Below are 14,809 nucleotides of genomic sequence, written 5' to 3' on the forward strand. Positions count from 1 at the left end.
CAACAGTACAGCAGGTGTCCTGTTATAATGGGACATGCATAATAGTCCGTGTTATGTGTAAATCTACGTGTGACACTGTCAATCCTTTCTTGGTCTTACAAAAAATTAGAAAAACCTTTGTGTGTACAGCAGCACAATAATGACATTACACAGACAAGATATTGAGAACGCTAAGCCACAGATGAGCAAAGTAAAGAAAATGATATCAATAGCCAATGTGAAAACACAGAAAGACAAAAGGCAGACATTGTGATCTCTAAGCAACATCTACAGAGAGAGAGAGAGAGAGAGAGAGAGAGAGAGAGAGAGAGAGAGAGAGAGAGAGAGAGAGAATGGAAATCATGTAGAATAAAGGGGTGGGAAAATGTGCTGCCCTTGATAGATGATCATGCTTGTGTTGCCTTGGTAACAAGCCCTGTTAGGTAACTAGGTTGCCATGGTGCCCATTTCTGCCAGTGATGGAGACCTGGCCTTCCTGTCCATGATCAAAGCTCACCAGCACAGAAAGGAACTAATAACACTGGACTGCACAGTGCTGCCCTCCAAGGCAAATGTATTCAGCCATTCACTGGACTCAATTGAAATTAGAGCCAAACACCTGGAACATGTACAATAACTGCACCTGCATGTCCATTGTTGATTTAATCTAGGGATACATTTGGCAACGATACAGAGAAGATACTGACACGAAGAAATAAACAACCCAGCAAACACAGCGAGACAACCTTGGATCCTCAGGTGGATGTCCTCAGTGTAATAAAAAAAAAGAGAAACTGAACTTTTATACAATTCCAAATGAATTGTGTGAACACAGTACAGCACACTCAAAATAACATATTATGGAACCAGCCACGCAAATGAGATTAACTAGCTAATTTACAAACAGTGTAATTGCCACACAGATAGATTCTAGTCCAATGTTTCACAGGCCTTGTTATGCTGCAGTAGCTGCATAGCAGAGCCCTAGTAGTCCTCTGGCCCTGGCCCATTGTCAGTGTGCCATATACACTGAACCACTAAATCATCTGGATAGGCTGATGGTAGTGACAGCTAAACAATAGAAACTATCTTGCCAAGTTCAATGGGTTAATACAGGGCATATGCTTTGCTTGTCTCACAGCCTCCACATTTATTTTTCAGGAACATTTACTACTACTGTGGGTTTCTTGTAACTTTAACAGTGACTCAACCGTTGTAGGTGTGTTTGTGTGACCATGTGTGGGAGAGTTTCTCTGTTTGTTTTCAGGTGCAGCACCTCTGAGGTCATATCGTATTTGTCTGGATACTGCTTAGGCTAAATGTGTATATGTTTACCAGATTACTCTGACTGACTCTCCTCTCTTAAGGTGATCTGACACAATCCTCTGATTACATGTGCGCCCGTGTGAATGTAATTTTTCCAATGTTCTGATGTGTCCTCCTGTGCAGATGGTTTCCATGGTAACAGGGCCAGAGCAGCAAGCCGAATGCAGAGAGTATATGCATGCAATAAACATTAAAAACATGCGCTGTTCAGATAAACGTGTGTTTGTGAGAAATAAAAAACAATCAATTATTCACTCAAACAAAACATACAAGTACAAAACTCAAAGAGAGAACATATTTAATGACTTTAAATGTGTTTATTTATGTGGTTCTTTTTGTAAGGACCATCCAGAAGAGCTCAGCTAGAATACATATCTTGAAAGGGAACATAAGAATATGTACCTGTGTTGGTCGACAGATGGGGCTGGACAAATCAAAACGAACAGCTGGCATTCTTCCAACATAGACTGAGTTGTGTGATCAATCGTATGTTCACACAGGCAGTTCTTTTATCATCTTAAAACCTCTTCTAATGCAAGCACTAATTTCAAACAATAACCAACCTCAGCACTAAGGTTGGTTAGTTGCATTCACTACAGAACATCTTTCTACCTAATTTGACATATATTTTGCCAGATGTTGGAGTATATGATATACTGTGATGTACTGTGGTTTGCTGCTAAGAAAAAGAACAACTGTGGAAAAAACATGCAATTCCCATAGCAAACGTTTAGTAAACACTCTGATCCCTTAAGTATGGCACCATTGAAGAGGGAGGAGTCTCCCTGTTGCATAATTGTGGCCTGGACTGTTCCATGCTTTACTCCACCTCTTGGATAGGTTTGTGTTTGTAGATCAGAAGTGTGCATTGGTATGGCAGTGTCGTTGTGTGTAAATACAAACGCTTTACATTATGCAGATGTGCACCCCAACCCCTTACTGATTAAATAGCAACAATTAAATAGCAAATATTCTCAATTCAAGTTCTACATAATGAAATACACTGGTCTGTTGTTCAGTGTAAGAGATCTTATCTACTAAACCCAATAGTTTAACCTGATGTCTAGTTTGGAGCGCTGGTTGAATGGTTTATTATACAGGCAGTGTACATATTGTCTGTGGCAGCAATCTTATGCTAAGAGCATCTGTGAGCCAAATGAAGAGGTTATTAGTATTGCTAGACTAGTCATATATTCCATTATTAGGCTATCAACCTTCAGTAACTATGTGGTTAATGTATCTTTTGTGTGTTTTGAAATCCCATGTAGGAAATAATGTGGTGAATAATCCCCCTGGGAGTTGTTAAAAGGAAAATGTGACGACTTTGCAGCAAACTTCATTTTTCTTTATAATATGGGCATTCAGACTGAGTTAATGGAAACAGTGGAAAACTGTTCCTCAGCCTCCCTCACTTACACATCTCAATAATGGTATCTAGTACCACAGCTTGCTCATGCAACATATTGGTAATAACCTGGCTCTTTGACACATTAAGCCAAGTGACAAAGGAGATATTAGTCCATATTCTATAGCTAACTAGAAAAGCAAGGCCCAAAGCTTGTGAAAACATACGCTTGTGAAAACAGTGTGGAAATAGTGTAACACATACAGTACTGTTGAAAGAGAGTTCAGAAACCAACCAACTACTAGGTAGTTACAACGTGGGTAATCATTTTGTTCTTATCTCATCAAAACCAGTTTTGCAATGACTTATATGAGTGCTTGATCTCTGTTAGTCTCATGGTCACATACTGTACATTAAGTACATGCATATCAAAACCTTTGTACCATACAGCCAATACATATTTCGTCAAGAAATGCATCAATTCTTTGTATAACTGGGGATAACAAACTAATTTAAAGTGCAACTACAGCTGAATTTAGGGCAAGTGACATTTTAGGACATAAACAGACGTCACTGTTACAGTCATGATCACTTTGCTGAATTCATTTTTTCTTACACTCAAACCGCAATGTGTAGAAAGTGATGGTATTCAACATTTCATTTTCAATGAGTAAATATCTAAAAAAGGCAACTCAGATGTGGTGTGACAAAAACAGCCTGAAAACAAGTATTTGGCAAGTTTTAACTCAGGGATAAAATGACTGTGTTACTGGGGTCAACATGACACTTGATTATTTCTCCAACATAGTTACATGAAGTCAGACACAAGGAAGAGAAGCAGATATGCAACACTTATAGAAAACAAACAAACTTCAATAAACACACACACAAGTATGCACACACGCACACACAAAGACACACACACAACGTTCATTCTTACTCAAGTGTGTACAGCATGAAATCAACCAGTCATAGGTACAGCAGCCAATGAGAAAGGTGTGAGAACCACAACTCTTCTGGGTGACATTTAAGGCTGGGCAGGGCCTGGCAGCATGCCCAGCTGTCCACGTCAGCACCCCCCTGGCACTGGTCATCTATGTACAACAAACAGACTAAGAGCATTATCAGTCGGGGGATGGGACGTTGTGGCCAACACACAGTGTGGTTGGGACACCATGGTTCATAACACAGACTGACTGGTCTGTGTTCTGTGATCGCCTGGCCCGGCCTGGGCGGGATGCTAGAGAGAAGAGAGACAGAAGTGTTATTACCCAGGGCCTGCTCCTGCTGGGCGAGGGCCTGCTGGGCGAGGGCTTGGGTGAGAGTTAATGGTGGATGATGCTCAAAGTGCAGAGGGAGGGGTAGAGATGAGATAACTTTAGAGGAATTCAATGTGTGTTGCCGGGCTGGCATCCCATGGTAAACCAGCTAGTTTGATCATGCTTCACCCATGCTTAGCCAATGCATCACACCTCTTAGTGTAGACCGTCTATATAAAGAGGTTGTTTTAAAGGGAAGTCTTATGAGTATGTTCAAACCATGCTTTCATTTATAATCTCCTTTAGATGTTGTTGATGGTTTAGTCGTCAAACATGCTGTGCATTCTGCCATGCATCTTTCAGGCCACTCTGGGTTCAGACTTGATTTCACTCCTGTTTAAGACCTCCCATTCACTTCATGTTGGTTTCCAAAAAGCTTGGTACACCAGAGGAGAGAAAGGGAGAAATACATTCATATACATTCAATCCATTCAATGAAATACAGACCCTTCTGACAGGTTTCATACAAAATTTATTTCATGCTAGAGTTGTATTCTTTTTTTCCTATTGATTTCATGTTGCATAACATTGTGCATGCAGTTGATTTCCCCCATGTTCTTAATTGCAAATAATGATTTTATGTTTTAAAATATACACATATTTTTGCTGCTTTCATAGTAGCTAAAGGTTGTTGGGGAAAGATGGTCAGACACATCCTGACTCAACCAGATTCTTTATGATTTCTTTTCTAATTCTCTTTAAAAAAAAATAACACTGTTCAAATTATATATTTAGTATGTGAGAGTAAAAATGGTTCACTATGATAAGTTCTCCATAAATAATTGATCGTATACATCAATACGTATAGCAGTAGACAGAAACATAGATTACTAATTTAGCCTAAATGATTCTTCTCATTAAGATCCAGGATCACAAGCATGCCAACATAAACAAGGTCAAACGTTATTTTAGTTTTCACAAAATAGAGAGCTTGCTGAAATATGTATATTCTCCATGTTCTTACAAGTCTCTAGTTAGGAAATAGTGGTCAATATGACCAGAGCTGCCAGGTAACATGTACTCTGTACCACAAAGAAGAATAGGAAGAAATGTGAGAAGAAAACACTCTCTCATTGAACACCTTAATAGTCTGGCTACATAAATTGTATGCAAAAGTGAGGAATCGTTAAAAGAAAAATATATTCTTCATACGGATAGTCGTAATAGCTATAGTTTATTTTTAATTTTTTACTAGTCCACCATGCAACTCATGCTAAATAAAAAGAGTCATGTTTAACTGATGGTATTGGGTGACATAAATGCCATTAGCAGTTATTCTTATTGTCCTCTACTTATTGATTTCATTCCACCCTTTCTGGCCATTCAGGCCAAGATGTCAGACCAGTGTTCCTTTGTTATTTGTCTTTCTATCCTCCTACAGTTCTTCATTGAGAAAAAGTCCATACAAAAACAACAACGAAGAAAAGCAAAAAGGACTTCTTCGATCTTGATGTTTGAGAGAAAACCTGTCCTCCAAAGTGAGACGGGTGAGCTCACTGTAAGAAACCTCTGTATCTACTGTTTCTCTTCCTCACTGTGAATATGGCCCTGTCAAGCCCTCCATCCGTGGAATCAAGAAATGTTGGAGAGGGGGATTTCTCCCAAAGCGTTGGTTTCTCCCACTCAGTCAGACTGTGGTGCGCCCCCCTCAGGTCACTCTGAGAACTTCGGCCTGCATATACTTAACTAAGACAGTCTCCTCTTTACAGGGATCTGTGGTAGAGAATACACGGGAGGGTTGGGTTGCTCAGCATCAGCCAGTCATTGGTCATTCTCAAAAGGATGGATGCATTTGAGAAAAGTAAGACAATGGGGGGGTTACAGAGGAAGAGGACCTCTAACAGATGTTTTAAAAAATAAATTAAAAACTTGCTCCGTGGTGATCCAGGAGAGGGAGAGAAAACAAGGGACAGAGATACAGAGAAGTGAAAGAAAGAGACAAGCTGAGAGGACAGCAGAGGAACAGAGTGTGTGACTGGGCCAACTATCTGTTGGGTCGGAGCTGTGTTCATGCACACCATGTCCCTGAGGGGGAGCCACACCAACAGAGAAAGACAGGATTGTAGCAGGATAGGAAGATCGACAGAATAAAAGACAGAAGAGCAGAACGGGAGAAGAAGTCAACCAAAACTGGGAAAATTGGACTTCTCTTTGAAGTAGCTACTTTGTGGTTGTGCTTGTGGTGGGAAGATACATTCTTTACCTTGTAAAAAAGTATTGTGAAATAGAATATAGATAAGCAAAAATATATATATTTACTACTGAATCTATTGATGGTTTGCCTTCAATAAAAACAAGACTAGGTTCCAATAATTTAAGTGTTAGAGTACTTCACCTACAGTGAATATTTACAGCTGGGTCCTTTTCACCATTTGGATGGGCCACACAAGAGTATTTAGAGATTATGACCTCCCATTCATAGGTGTAAGGTTTCAGATCTTTTGGAATCTACCTGAGCTAACCTGCTCTTTCCTATGGATGTCAAAATTCAATATTTCTGGTATTAAAGACTCTCTTCCCATGATCAGTTTTGAGAAGTTTACAGTTTACAGAGACAGAGAACAAGCAACAGATAGATAACCACAGAAAAAAGAAGAGACGGAAGCGAAAAGCTGAAGACGGACAGCAAGGTCCAGAGGACAAAAATGGCACAGACCGATACAACACGGTGGAACAGGAGCTAGCTGCAGATGGGGTTCCTGTGGGTGGGTAACAAGGAGAGGGGCAGAGGTTTAGAGGGGACCCCAGAAGACCTGTGTCACTGATCCATGTCTACAGAGTACTACGGGACACTACGTGGGCTGCAGGGCCCTGCAGAGACTGACACCACTCTAGTACCAGCCCCCCATGCCGGCAATGGTGCAAAGGCTATAAAGCATTTGGTAACCTTTGTTTGCGGAGAGACAGAGTTTCCGAGGTGTAGTGTAACAGTATGGGACCTCTATCTTTCAAATAATTTCCTTTCACTCTTTTTTCAAAATGTATAATATTGATCACGGCCAATTGTACACACGTATTACCATTCATGCGTTCTCTGTTTGATTAAGGTCCTGGAAGCATGCAGAGAGCAGTTGGAGGAGAGGGGGGTGAGGCACGGCTCGGAAAGAATGCACATCAATGTATTCTCTAGCAGGGTTGAGAGCCCAACAGCCATTCTGGCTCCAGGCACTAACACTTATCTGACGCTTATTCAGCTAGTTCAACATCAAGATCATTTTGTGGTTAACAATATCAAATGGAGAAGAGAGACTGACAGTTTCCAGTCTGCTTTGTAATACTGTTTATAAGAGTGCTGGCACAGAGCCATATTCAGCTAGACTTCAACATGTATCTACTGCAGTCCAATTATATAGTGATCTTGTTACATAATCTTATGACATGCTGTTATTTAACAACAATAGCCTGTCATCTATTTGTGAAGCAATGATATAATATAAAAATAGTTATTTGCTGAAGTTATTCAGTGTTAGACAAGAGGTAGGACGCTATTGAAAATGTACGTCTTCCTTCTCACAATGCTTGTCATATACTGTAATACCATGTGGCCTCTCTTATTCCTCACCATACTTCACCCCTTACCACCAGCTAAATTTCCTCTCCAATGCCAACCATCAGCTGGACAGGACATGCAGTGTTGAGTTAAAAGACAAGCACAACACATGCCAACATGGAGCAACAGAGAAACAGGTTCACTTTCCATTGCCAACATATACATAGACAATCACACACAGACACAGTCGCAGACATACCGTACACATACTCAGAAGCACATTCATAAACACATTACGTGGAATATACAACAGTGAGGGCATGTGTACTCTTAGCTACTGTTAGTGATCATCCTACTTGATTCATGTAATGGATCAGTCTCATGACGTGGACACAGTGGATTACAGTTGTGTTTGTGTTATGGCACTTGAGAGTCACTGAACTTGTCCACCCAAAACAGATCATGCTCACAAAGAGCAGTTCACTATGGGAGACAGTGGGAATGTGTGACCTTTCGACCAAAAAAAGCTCCACTGTGCACTAGAAGAGGCAGGATAAAAAGTATGTGAAACTGTATACTGTATGGAGGCTGTAGCAGGTTCTGTCTTAGCTAGTGTCTGGGAACTTGGCTGGGGATGATGGCAGGTGAGATTTAGCAATGCTATTAGACCATGACAACAATATACAGTATTATGTGCTTGTGATTCATCTCCCTACGCACAAAGCAGCTAATTTAAGAAGCTGCGGATGACACAGGCATTATAGTTTGATACTGAAACAATTGTGGAAGCAGCTTTTTCTTCTTCTTTTTCAGAGTTGATTCATCATAGAAGCCTTTGGCTTGCACTTGTCCTGCCTTTGCCTGGTGTAACTGTAGACTAGAGGATATGATGTGAAGGCCTGATGTTATTGTAGAGCATAAGGATAGTAAGGATCTCTCGGTGTGGTGAACAAGGCAATTCTTTGATTGTGCTATTCTTTAGTGTTAGAGGCTGGGGCGTCAGGTTGTGAGTGTGGCATGGCCGTCCTCTTGACCACATACCCACCCAGCTAGCTGCAGCAGAGGGTAGCCCTGGGGGCCCTGGGGGCCGAGCGGTGGGCATGGGTGCGCCGGCTCCGCCAGTGACCTCCCCTGGGAAGAGCCAGCTAACGGCCAATTAGACACAAGTCAAGGATGGGGGGATGATGAAAGGTGGAGTGATGGAGGGAGGAACAAACAGATCAGACAATGAGTGGAGGATAAACAAGGAAAAACAAACATAGAACAGAGAAAAACAGAAAAAGGGAAAGTTAAGGTTGGCCCAGGGGGCAGTGTGATAGTCTCAGTGATAGTGAACAAACCAAATGGAGAGTATAGAACACACAGAGATGGAGAGGAGGGTTGGCAGAGTAACGTAAAGAAACATTTTCAAGAAAATCCCAAAACATAAAAACAAGACCACTAATTAGTGATTTGTTTATATATTTGTTCAGTAACTTATTTCATGCGGAAGTAAATAAATGAAAGTAAGAGTAATAAAGATGATTCAGTTTTAATGAAAGAGAGAGAGAAGAGTTGGACAGAGAAAAAGGCAGCCAGTTGGCCAGTTGAGAACACCTTTATTTAAACCAGGTAGGCCAGTTGAGAACACCTTTATTTAACCAGGTAGGCCAGTTGAGAACACCTTTATTTAAACCAGGTAGGCCAGTTGAGAACACCTTTATTTAACCAGGTAGGCCAGTTGAGAACACCTTTATTTAACCAGGTAGGCCAGTTGAGAACAAGTTCTCATTTACAACTGCGATCTGGCAGATGTTGTGTCGCTCAGCAGTAGTATGTGGGTGGGGGACTGAAAGTTGTTTGTGTTGGAAGCTGTATAGACAAAGATAGTAAAGACAAGACCTACTGTGAGAAAGCAACAACAAAAATGATGTGTGTGCTCTCTAAAGTGTCTTTTTGTGACTTACAGTACAGCTGTGCCGTTTCTCCTCCCTGAGTACACATGAAAGTGTGTTTGTGCTTGACTCTAAGTGTGTTCCCTGGGGTGTGTTCCCTGAGGTGTGCTCCCTGAGGTGTGTTCCCTGAAATGTGTTCCCTGAGGAAGTTGTACCCTGCGATTTAAGCTCTGGGATGTGTGCCCCAATGTAGGGCCTGTGTCTAGGTGTGTCATATTACGTACCCTTCCTGACTCTGGCCGCCGTGTGGCCTGGCCGCCCGCCCATGGCCAGCAGGAAGCAGGGCTGCTGCTCGGACCGGTCAATAGGGCTTAAGATCTGGCCGTCGTCAGGTGACATGATCTGGTCTATGTGGGGACAGTCTTCATTGGCCAGCGCTGCTTTTTCTGCCTCCTTGGCTGACTCCTTGGCTGACTCCTTGGCTGACTCCTTGGCTGACTCCTTGGTTAACTCCTTGGCTGCTCTCTTGGCTGACTCCTTGGACGTTTCCCCGTTCACTTTGGGATCTTGAAAAACAGCTTGTGGAGCTGAAACAGAGAGAGAAGAACTTAGTGGTGATTCCTCAATGGTGTGGAAGAGGATGTGTCAGCACCTCCATTTGTGTGCAAGCTTGGCTGTTTTTTTTATCAACCAGGTAACACGGCTTTGAAGCACAACCATCAAACTTTTTCAAATGTCAAATAAACATTGACCTTTCCCAACTGCCCCAAATCCCATCCACTGGAGCTTCAACAAACAAAAACTCTTCAGACTTGCTGCTCAATTTGGCACAGAATATCTGCTTTCTTTGGTTTCCCAAATCCCTCACTCTCAAAACTAGCAAGCTCCTGTCCTGGAAATGTACCACCTGCCTTTCCAGACAAAGCAGTGACTATTTACAGGTCAATAAAATAACCATAGAGCCACACGATTCTTCATCTTCAGTATGGTAAGTAAAGGTAGTGGAGTTCTAAGCCATTACCTTCTGTACATGACCAACTCAAAACAATGGAACAGGAAACACTACCATTTGATCATCCAGGCCTCACATGTCATACCTCGTGGGCCTTATAAGCATTACATCTCCAGACTGAACCACACAGCCCAGACCACCACTGTCACCGCTGTAGTAAAACATTATTTGTGGGTAACACTTGCAGATATTAGCAATGGTATCTCTGCTGCATTGATGCTTCACTCCATTACACATTACAGTAATCCATCTGCTCTTGTCAGCGCAGCAGGCAGCACACAGACCCTAGCCAGCCACACAAAGCCATTGTACGTGTGGCGCAGACCCTCTGGGATAGAGGGAGAGGAAGACGGGGAGAGAGAGTGGGAGATGAGTCACTTTCAACAGAATAGTTCAATGAATAGACACCATTCTTTAACTCCCTCACTTTTTCCCTCTCTGTTCCTCCCCTTCTCCCTATCCCTGTTGACTTTTATCTTTGTTTCATCCCCCTCTCATCCCCTCATTCATCTTTTGGATATCTGTATCCAATTCATGGGCTCTATTGATTGGTTGTTGGCCTGGTAATCGTGCATGTCTGATGTGATGAAGTGGCAGAGGATTTGTCCAGATGGTGCCTCTTTACGGGAAAGAGAGGGAGAGTAAAGATGACACAGCAGTAATGACCATATCTTTGAGATCTGTCCATCACTGGCATCATGGAGGACAACACTTCCAAAAGAAGCATGATGCATTCTGGTCATTTTGGTCAGCCATCACTACAGCCTGAAGCCATCTTCCTCTCTACTTTCTACTGCACTAACAACATTTCTCGCAGAACCATACTCATCACTTCTCATTCAAATGTGTTGCCACACTGCACAACCACAGAAGAGATATACAGCGAGATACTGTATGTCAGTTAGTGGACCTGGTCCAGAAGTGTCTGTGTTGCACATGTGGTTAAAAACAGCTCACTGAATAAATGATGACAGCCATTTCAGAGTTTTTTTTTACTGCACTGGCTTGCTGACTGGAACTGCACTCTCATAGTCATCCCAATGGCATTTCACTGGGTCATCTCCCCACTGGTCCCTTAATGTTTGTCTGTGTGTTTTGACATTGATTAGTAAAAATGGATGTGTTCATCTGTTTAAACTTCGAAACAATAAGCACACACCATATTCAAGTATGCAACAAAGTAATGGATGTCATAAATAAGCAAGTAGCTGCGTTGTGTGTGTGTGTGTGTGTGTGTGTGTGTGTGTGTGTGTGTGTGTGTGTGTGTGTGTGTGTGTGTGTGTGTGTGTGTGTGTGTGTGTGTGTGTGTGTGTGTGTGTGTGTGTGTGTGTGTGTGTGTGTGTGTGTGTGTGTGTGTGTGTGTGTCGATCACGTCAGCTGCTCAAGGGACCAGCTTTATGAGGAGTACAGTACAGCATTTTAAAAGTTATGTAACCTTTCCCAGCTCTCTTATTCAGAGAAAGTGAGCTCCATAGATAGTGTAGACTGCTGTAAAAAGTACATTGATGCATTGCATATTTGGCAATCCTAGTCTATTCCTCATCCTAATCAAACAGCCCATGCCTCATGTTCAAAGACTGGAGGACTCAGACAGAGTTCTCACTCCATGGGAGGCCATATATAGAGAATGCCAACTCATGTGCCAGAATCACAACATGCATTATTCATTTCCCCCTAAGCTGAACCCAACCCATCTTGAGGGCCCATGCTCAGCATGTTCCTGAATGTGTGTGTATTCATGTGTTATTACATACATGTATCCCTTATAGTAACTTTGGAATAATGTCCATGTAATGTAAAGTGTTGCTCTAATGTCTGTCTGTTAAATTACCACTGATGAGCCATTGATGCCATTGAGCCATTGATGAGCTGGTCAAACTGTTTTCTGATTGGGTGCTAAATGAGTTTCAGATTGGCTGCATATTCCATCATTCTGCTTTGCAGCCCAGTGTGAATAATAGGAGAAGCAAGTGAATAGCTGCAGTTCGTGGCAGAACCTGAGTCCTATTGTGCAATGTGCGTTGCTTGGACACTGTTGTCATGGCAACATTCATTGGCACAGAAAAAAGATTGGGGGAAATTAAATGAATGCGACATTAAGAATAAGATAGGATGTTGGGAAGGTGAAAACAATCATTGTTTTTACCACCTCCAGAGAACGTACATTATGGCAGTGCCTGGTGAAACTCTAACTCTCATTGGTCAAGATCATAGAAGTAATGAGACTTAGGCACATCCTGTATCATATGACTAGGCAAAGTCAGGAAGTGTGACCCTTGTTAATGTTTTTCCTCTCTCCTCCAGCAGACAAGTCATTATGTCACCTCTGGTTGTTCTCTCTGCAGGGAGTCAGGTCAGATGACAGGCCCTGATAGCTCAGCGTGTAGACGCCATCTGACAGGCTGCAAAGTAAAGGTGCAGATAGAGGTCAAGGTAATCTAAATGTGTTTGTTACAAACAAATAACTATCACTGAATAGTATTGTTGGAATCTAATCAGAAGAGACACCTTGTTAGTGGGACATCTTGGATACATAACTCTCCAGGGAAAACATTCATTATAAAGTTAAAAGATTCTATTACAAACAGGAGTACAGCCAGTGAGCGAGGGGTGCAGTGTTTTTGTGTGTGTGTGTGTGTGTGTGTGTGTGAGTGCTGAGAGGGGTGTTAGTCATAGATGTAGCGTGGAATGATGCTTGGCCTCAACATGTGGCAGTAAATAAGGAGCCATCACCAGATGCACTCATGGCCACTTCAGGCCCTTGTGGCAGGGCATAAATACACACTACTCACACTATTTCATAGAAGAGGGAATTTCATGGAATCAGTTGGGCCTTACCCTATTATGAGTCGGCGATGTACAGTATATCAGCCAGTGAGTAACTGAGAATCCCCCAAAGCTCCTTGTGCTCACCACAACTGGCCTGGTCATCCAAGCAGAAAAACATGAAAGAGCAACACAGACATCATCCATCCAAGGGACTTCCTGAAAATTGATAGGTTCTCTGAGGGAAACCCCCACTCTCTGCTGTCTTTGTCCAACTTCCCCTATGAGTCACACAGGTTAGACACACAGGTCTCCAGGCAAACAGGCTGTCTCTTTTATTGCGATAATTTCTAGAGTGCAATATCATTGGTGCAAGTTAACTGTGAAATAATGGCATTCGCTGTTAAAAAAAATATATATATATATATAACACTACCGGTCAAAAGTTTTAGAACACCTCCTCATTCATGGGTTTTTCATTATTTGTACTATTTTCTACACTGTAGAATAATAGTGAAGACATCAAAACTATGAAATAACACATATGGAATCATCTAGTAACCAAAAAAGTGTTAAACAATTCTAAATATATTTTATATTTGAGATTCTTTAAATAGCCACTCTTTGCCATGATGACAGCTTTACACACTCTTGGCATTCTCTCAACCAGTTTCAACTGGAATGCTTTTCCAACTGTCTTGAAGGAGTTCCCACAAATGCTGAGCACTTGTTGGCTGCTTTTCTTTCATTCTGCGGTCCAACTCATCCCAAAATTGTCAATTTGGTTGAGGTTGGGGGATTGTGGAGGCCAGGTCATCTGATGCAGCACTCCATCACTCTCCTTCTTGGTAAAATAGCCCTTACACAGCCTGGAGGTGTGTTGGGTCATTGTCCTGTTGAAAAACAAATGACAGTCCCACTAAGCCCAAACCAGATGGGATGGCGTATCATTGCAGAATGCTGTGGTAGCCATGTTGGTTAAGTGTGCCTTGAATTCTAAATAATTCACAGACAGAGTAACCAGCAAAGCACCCACACACCATAACACCTCCTCCTCTGTGCTTTACAGTCGGAAATACACATGCGGAGATCATCCGTTCACCCACACCGCATCTCACAAAGACAGTGATTCCAGACCAAAGGACAAATTTCCACTGGTTGAATGTCCATTGCTTGTGTTTCTTGGCCCATGCAAGTCTATTCTTCTTATTGGTGTCCTTTAGTAGTGGTTTCTTCACAGCAATGCAACTATGAAGGTCTCATTCAAACAGTCTCCACTGAACCCTGAAATTACCATCCCTAACTATAACATTTTCCTACAAGATATAACTGTCAAAGGGGGTGGTGTTGCAATCTACTGCAGATATAGCCTGCAGAGTTCTGTCTTACTATCCAGGTCTGTACCCAAACAATTTGAGCTTCTACTTTTAAAAATCCACCTTTCCAGAAACAAGTCTCTCACCAATGCCGCTTGCTATAGACCTCCCTCTGCCCCCAGCTGTGCCCTGGACACCATATTTGATTTGATTGCCCCTCATCTATCTTCAGAGCTCGTGCTGCTAGGTGACCTAAACTGGGACATGCTTAACACCCCAGCGATCCCACAATCTAAGCTAGATGCCCTCAATCTCACACAAAATATCAATGAACCCACCAGGTACAACCCCAAATCCGTAAACACGGGCACCCTCATAGATA

At 42.2% G+C, this 14,809-nt stretch overlaps 1 protein-coding gene across 4 annotated transcripts in view; it reads right to left on the minus strand.

The window, feature by feature from the left end:
- Positions 1 to 3,296: 3,296 nt before the first annotated feature.
- The window catches only part of LOC118360076 (potassium voltage-gated channel subfamily C member 1-like), a 37,394-nt gene continuing 25,881 nt past the window's right edge, over positions 3,297 to 14,809 (minus strand). The window contains exons 3-4 of one of the 4 annotated variants that reach the window (XM_052483342.1): positions 9,618 to 9,920; positions 3,297 to 3,890 (exon numbers count right to left, since the gene is read on the minus strand). In XM_052483342.1, the coding sequence (XP_052339302.1) occupies positions 3,775 to 3,890; positions 9,618 to 9,920 (419 nt within the window). In that variant the 3' untranslated portion in view covers positions 3,297 to 3,774. Of the gene's footprint in view, positions 4,346 to 4,424; positions 5,683 to 7,061; positions 8,605 to 9,617; positions 9,921 to 14,809 lie in introns of those variants that run through there. The other 3 variants (XM_052483357.1, XM_052483347.1, XM_052483361.1) reach the window with 3 other exon arrangements.

The sequence above is a fragment of the Oncorhynchus keta genome, chromosome 2 (assembly GCF_023373465.1).
Source record: "Oncorhynchus keta strain PuntledgeMale-10-30-2019 chromosome 2, Oket_V2, whole genome shotgun sequence".
In the NCBI taxonomy this organism is placed as follows: Eukaryota; Metazoa; Chordata; class Actinopteri; order Salmoniformes; family Salmonidae; genus Oncorhynchus; species Oncorhynchus keta.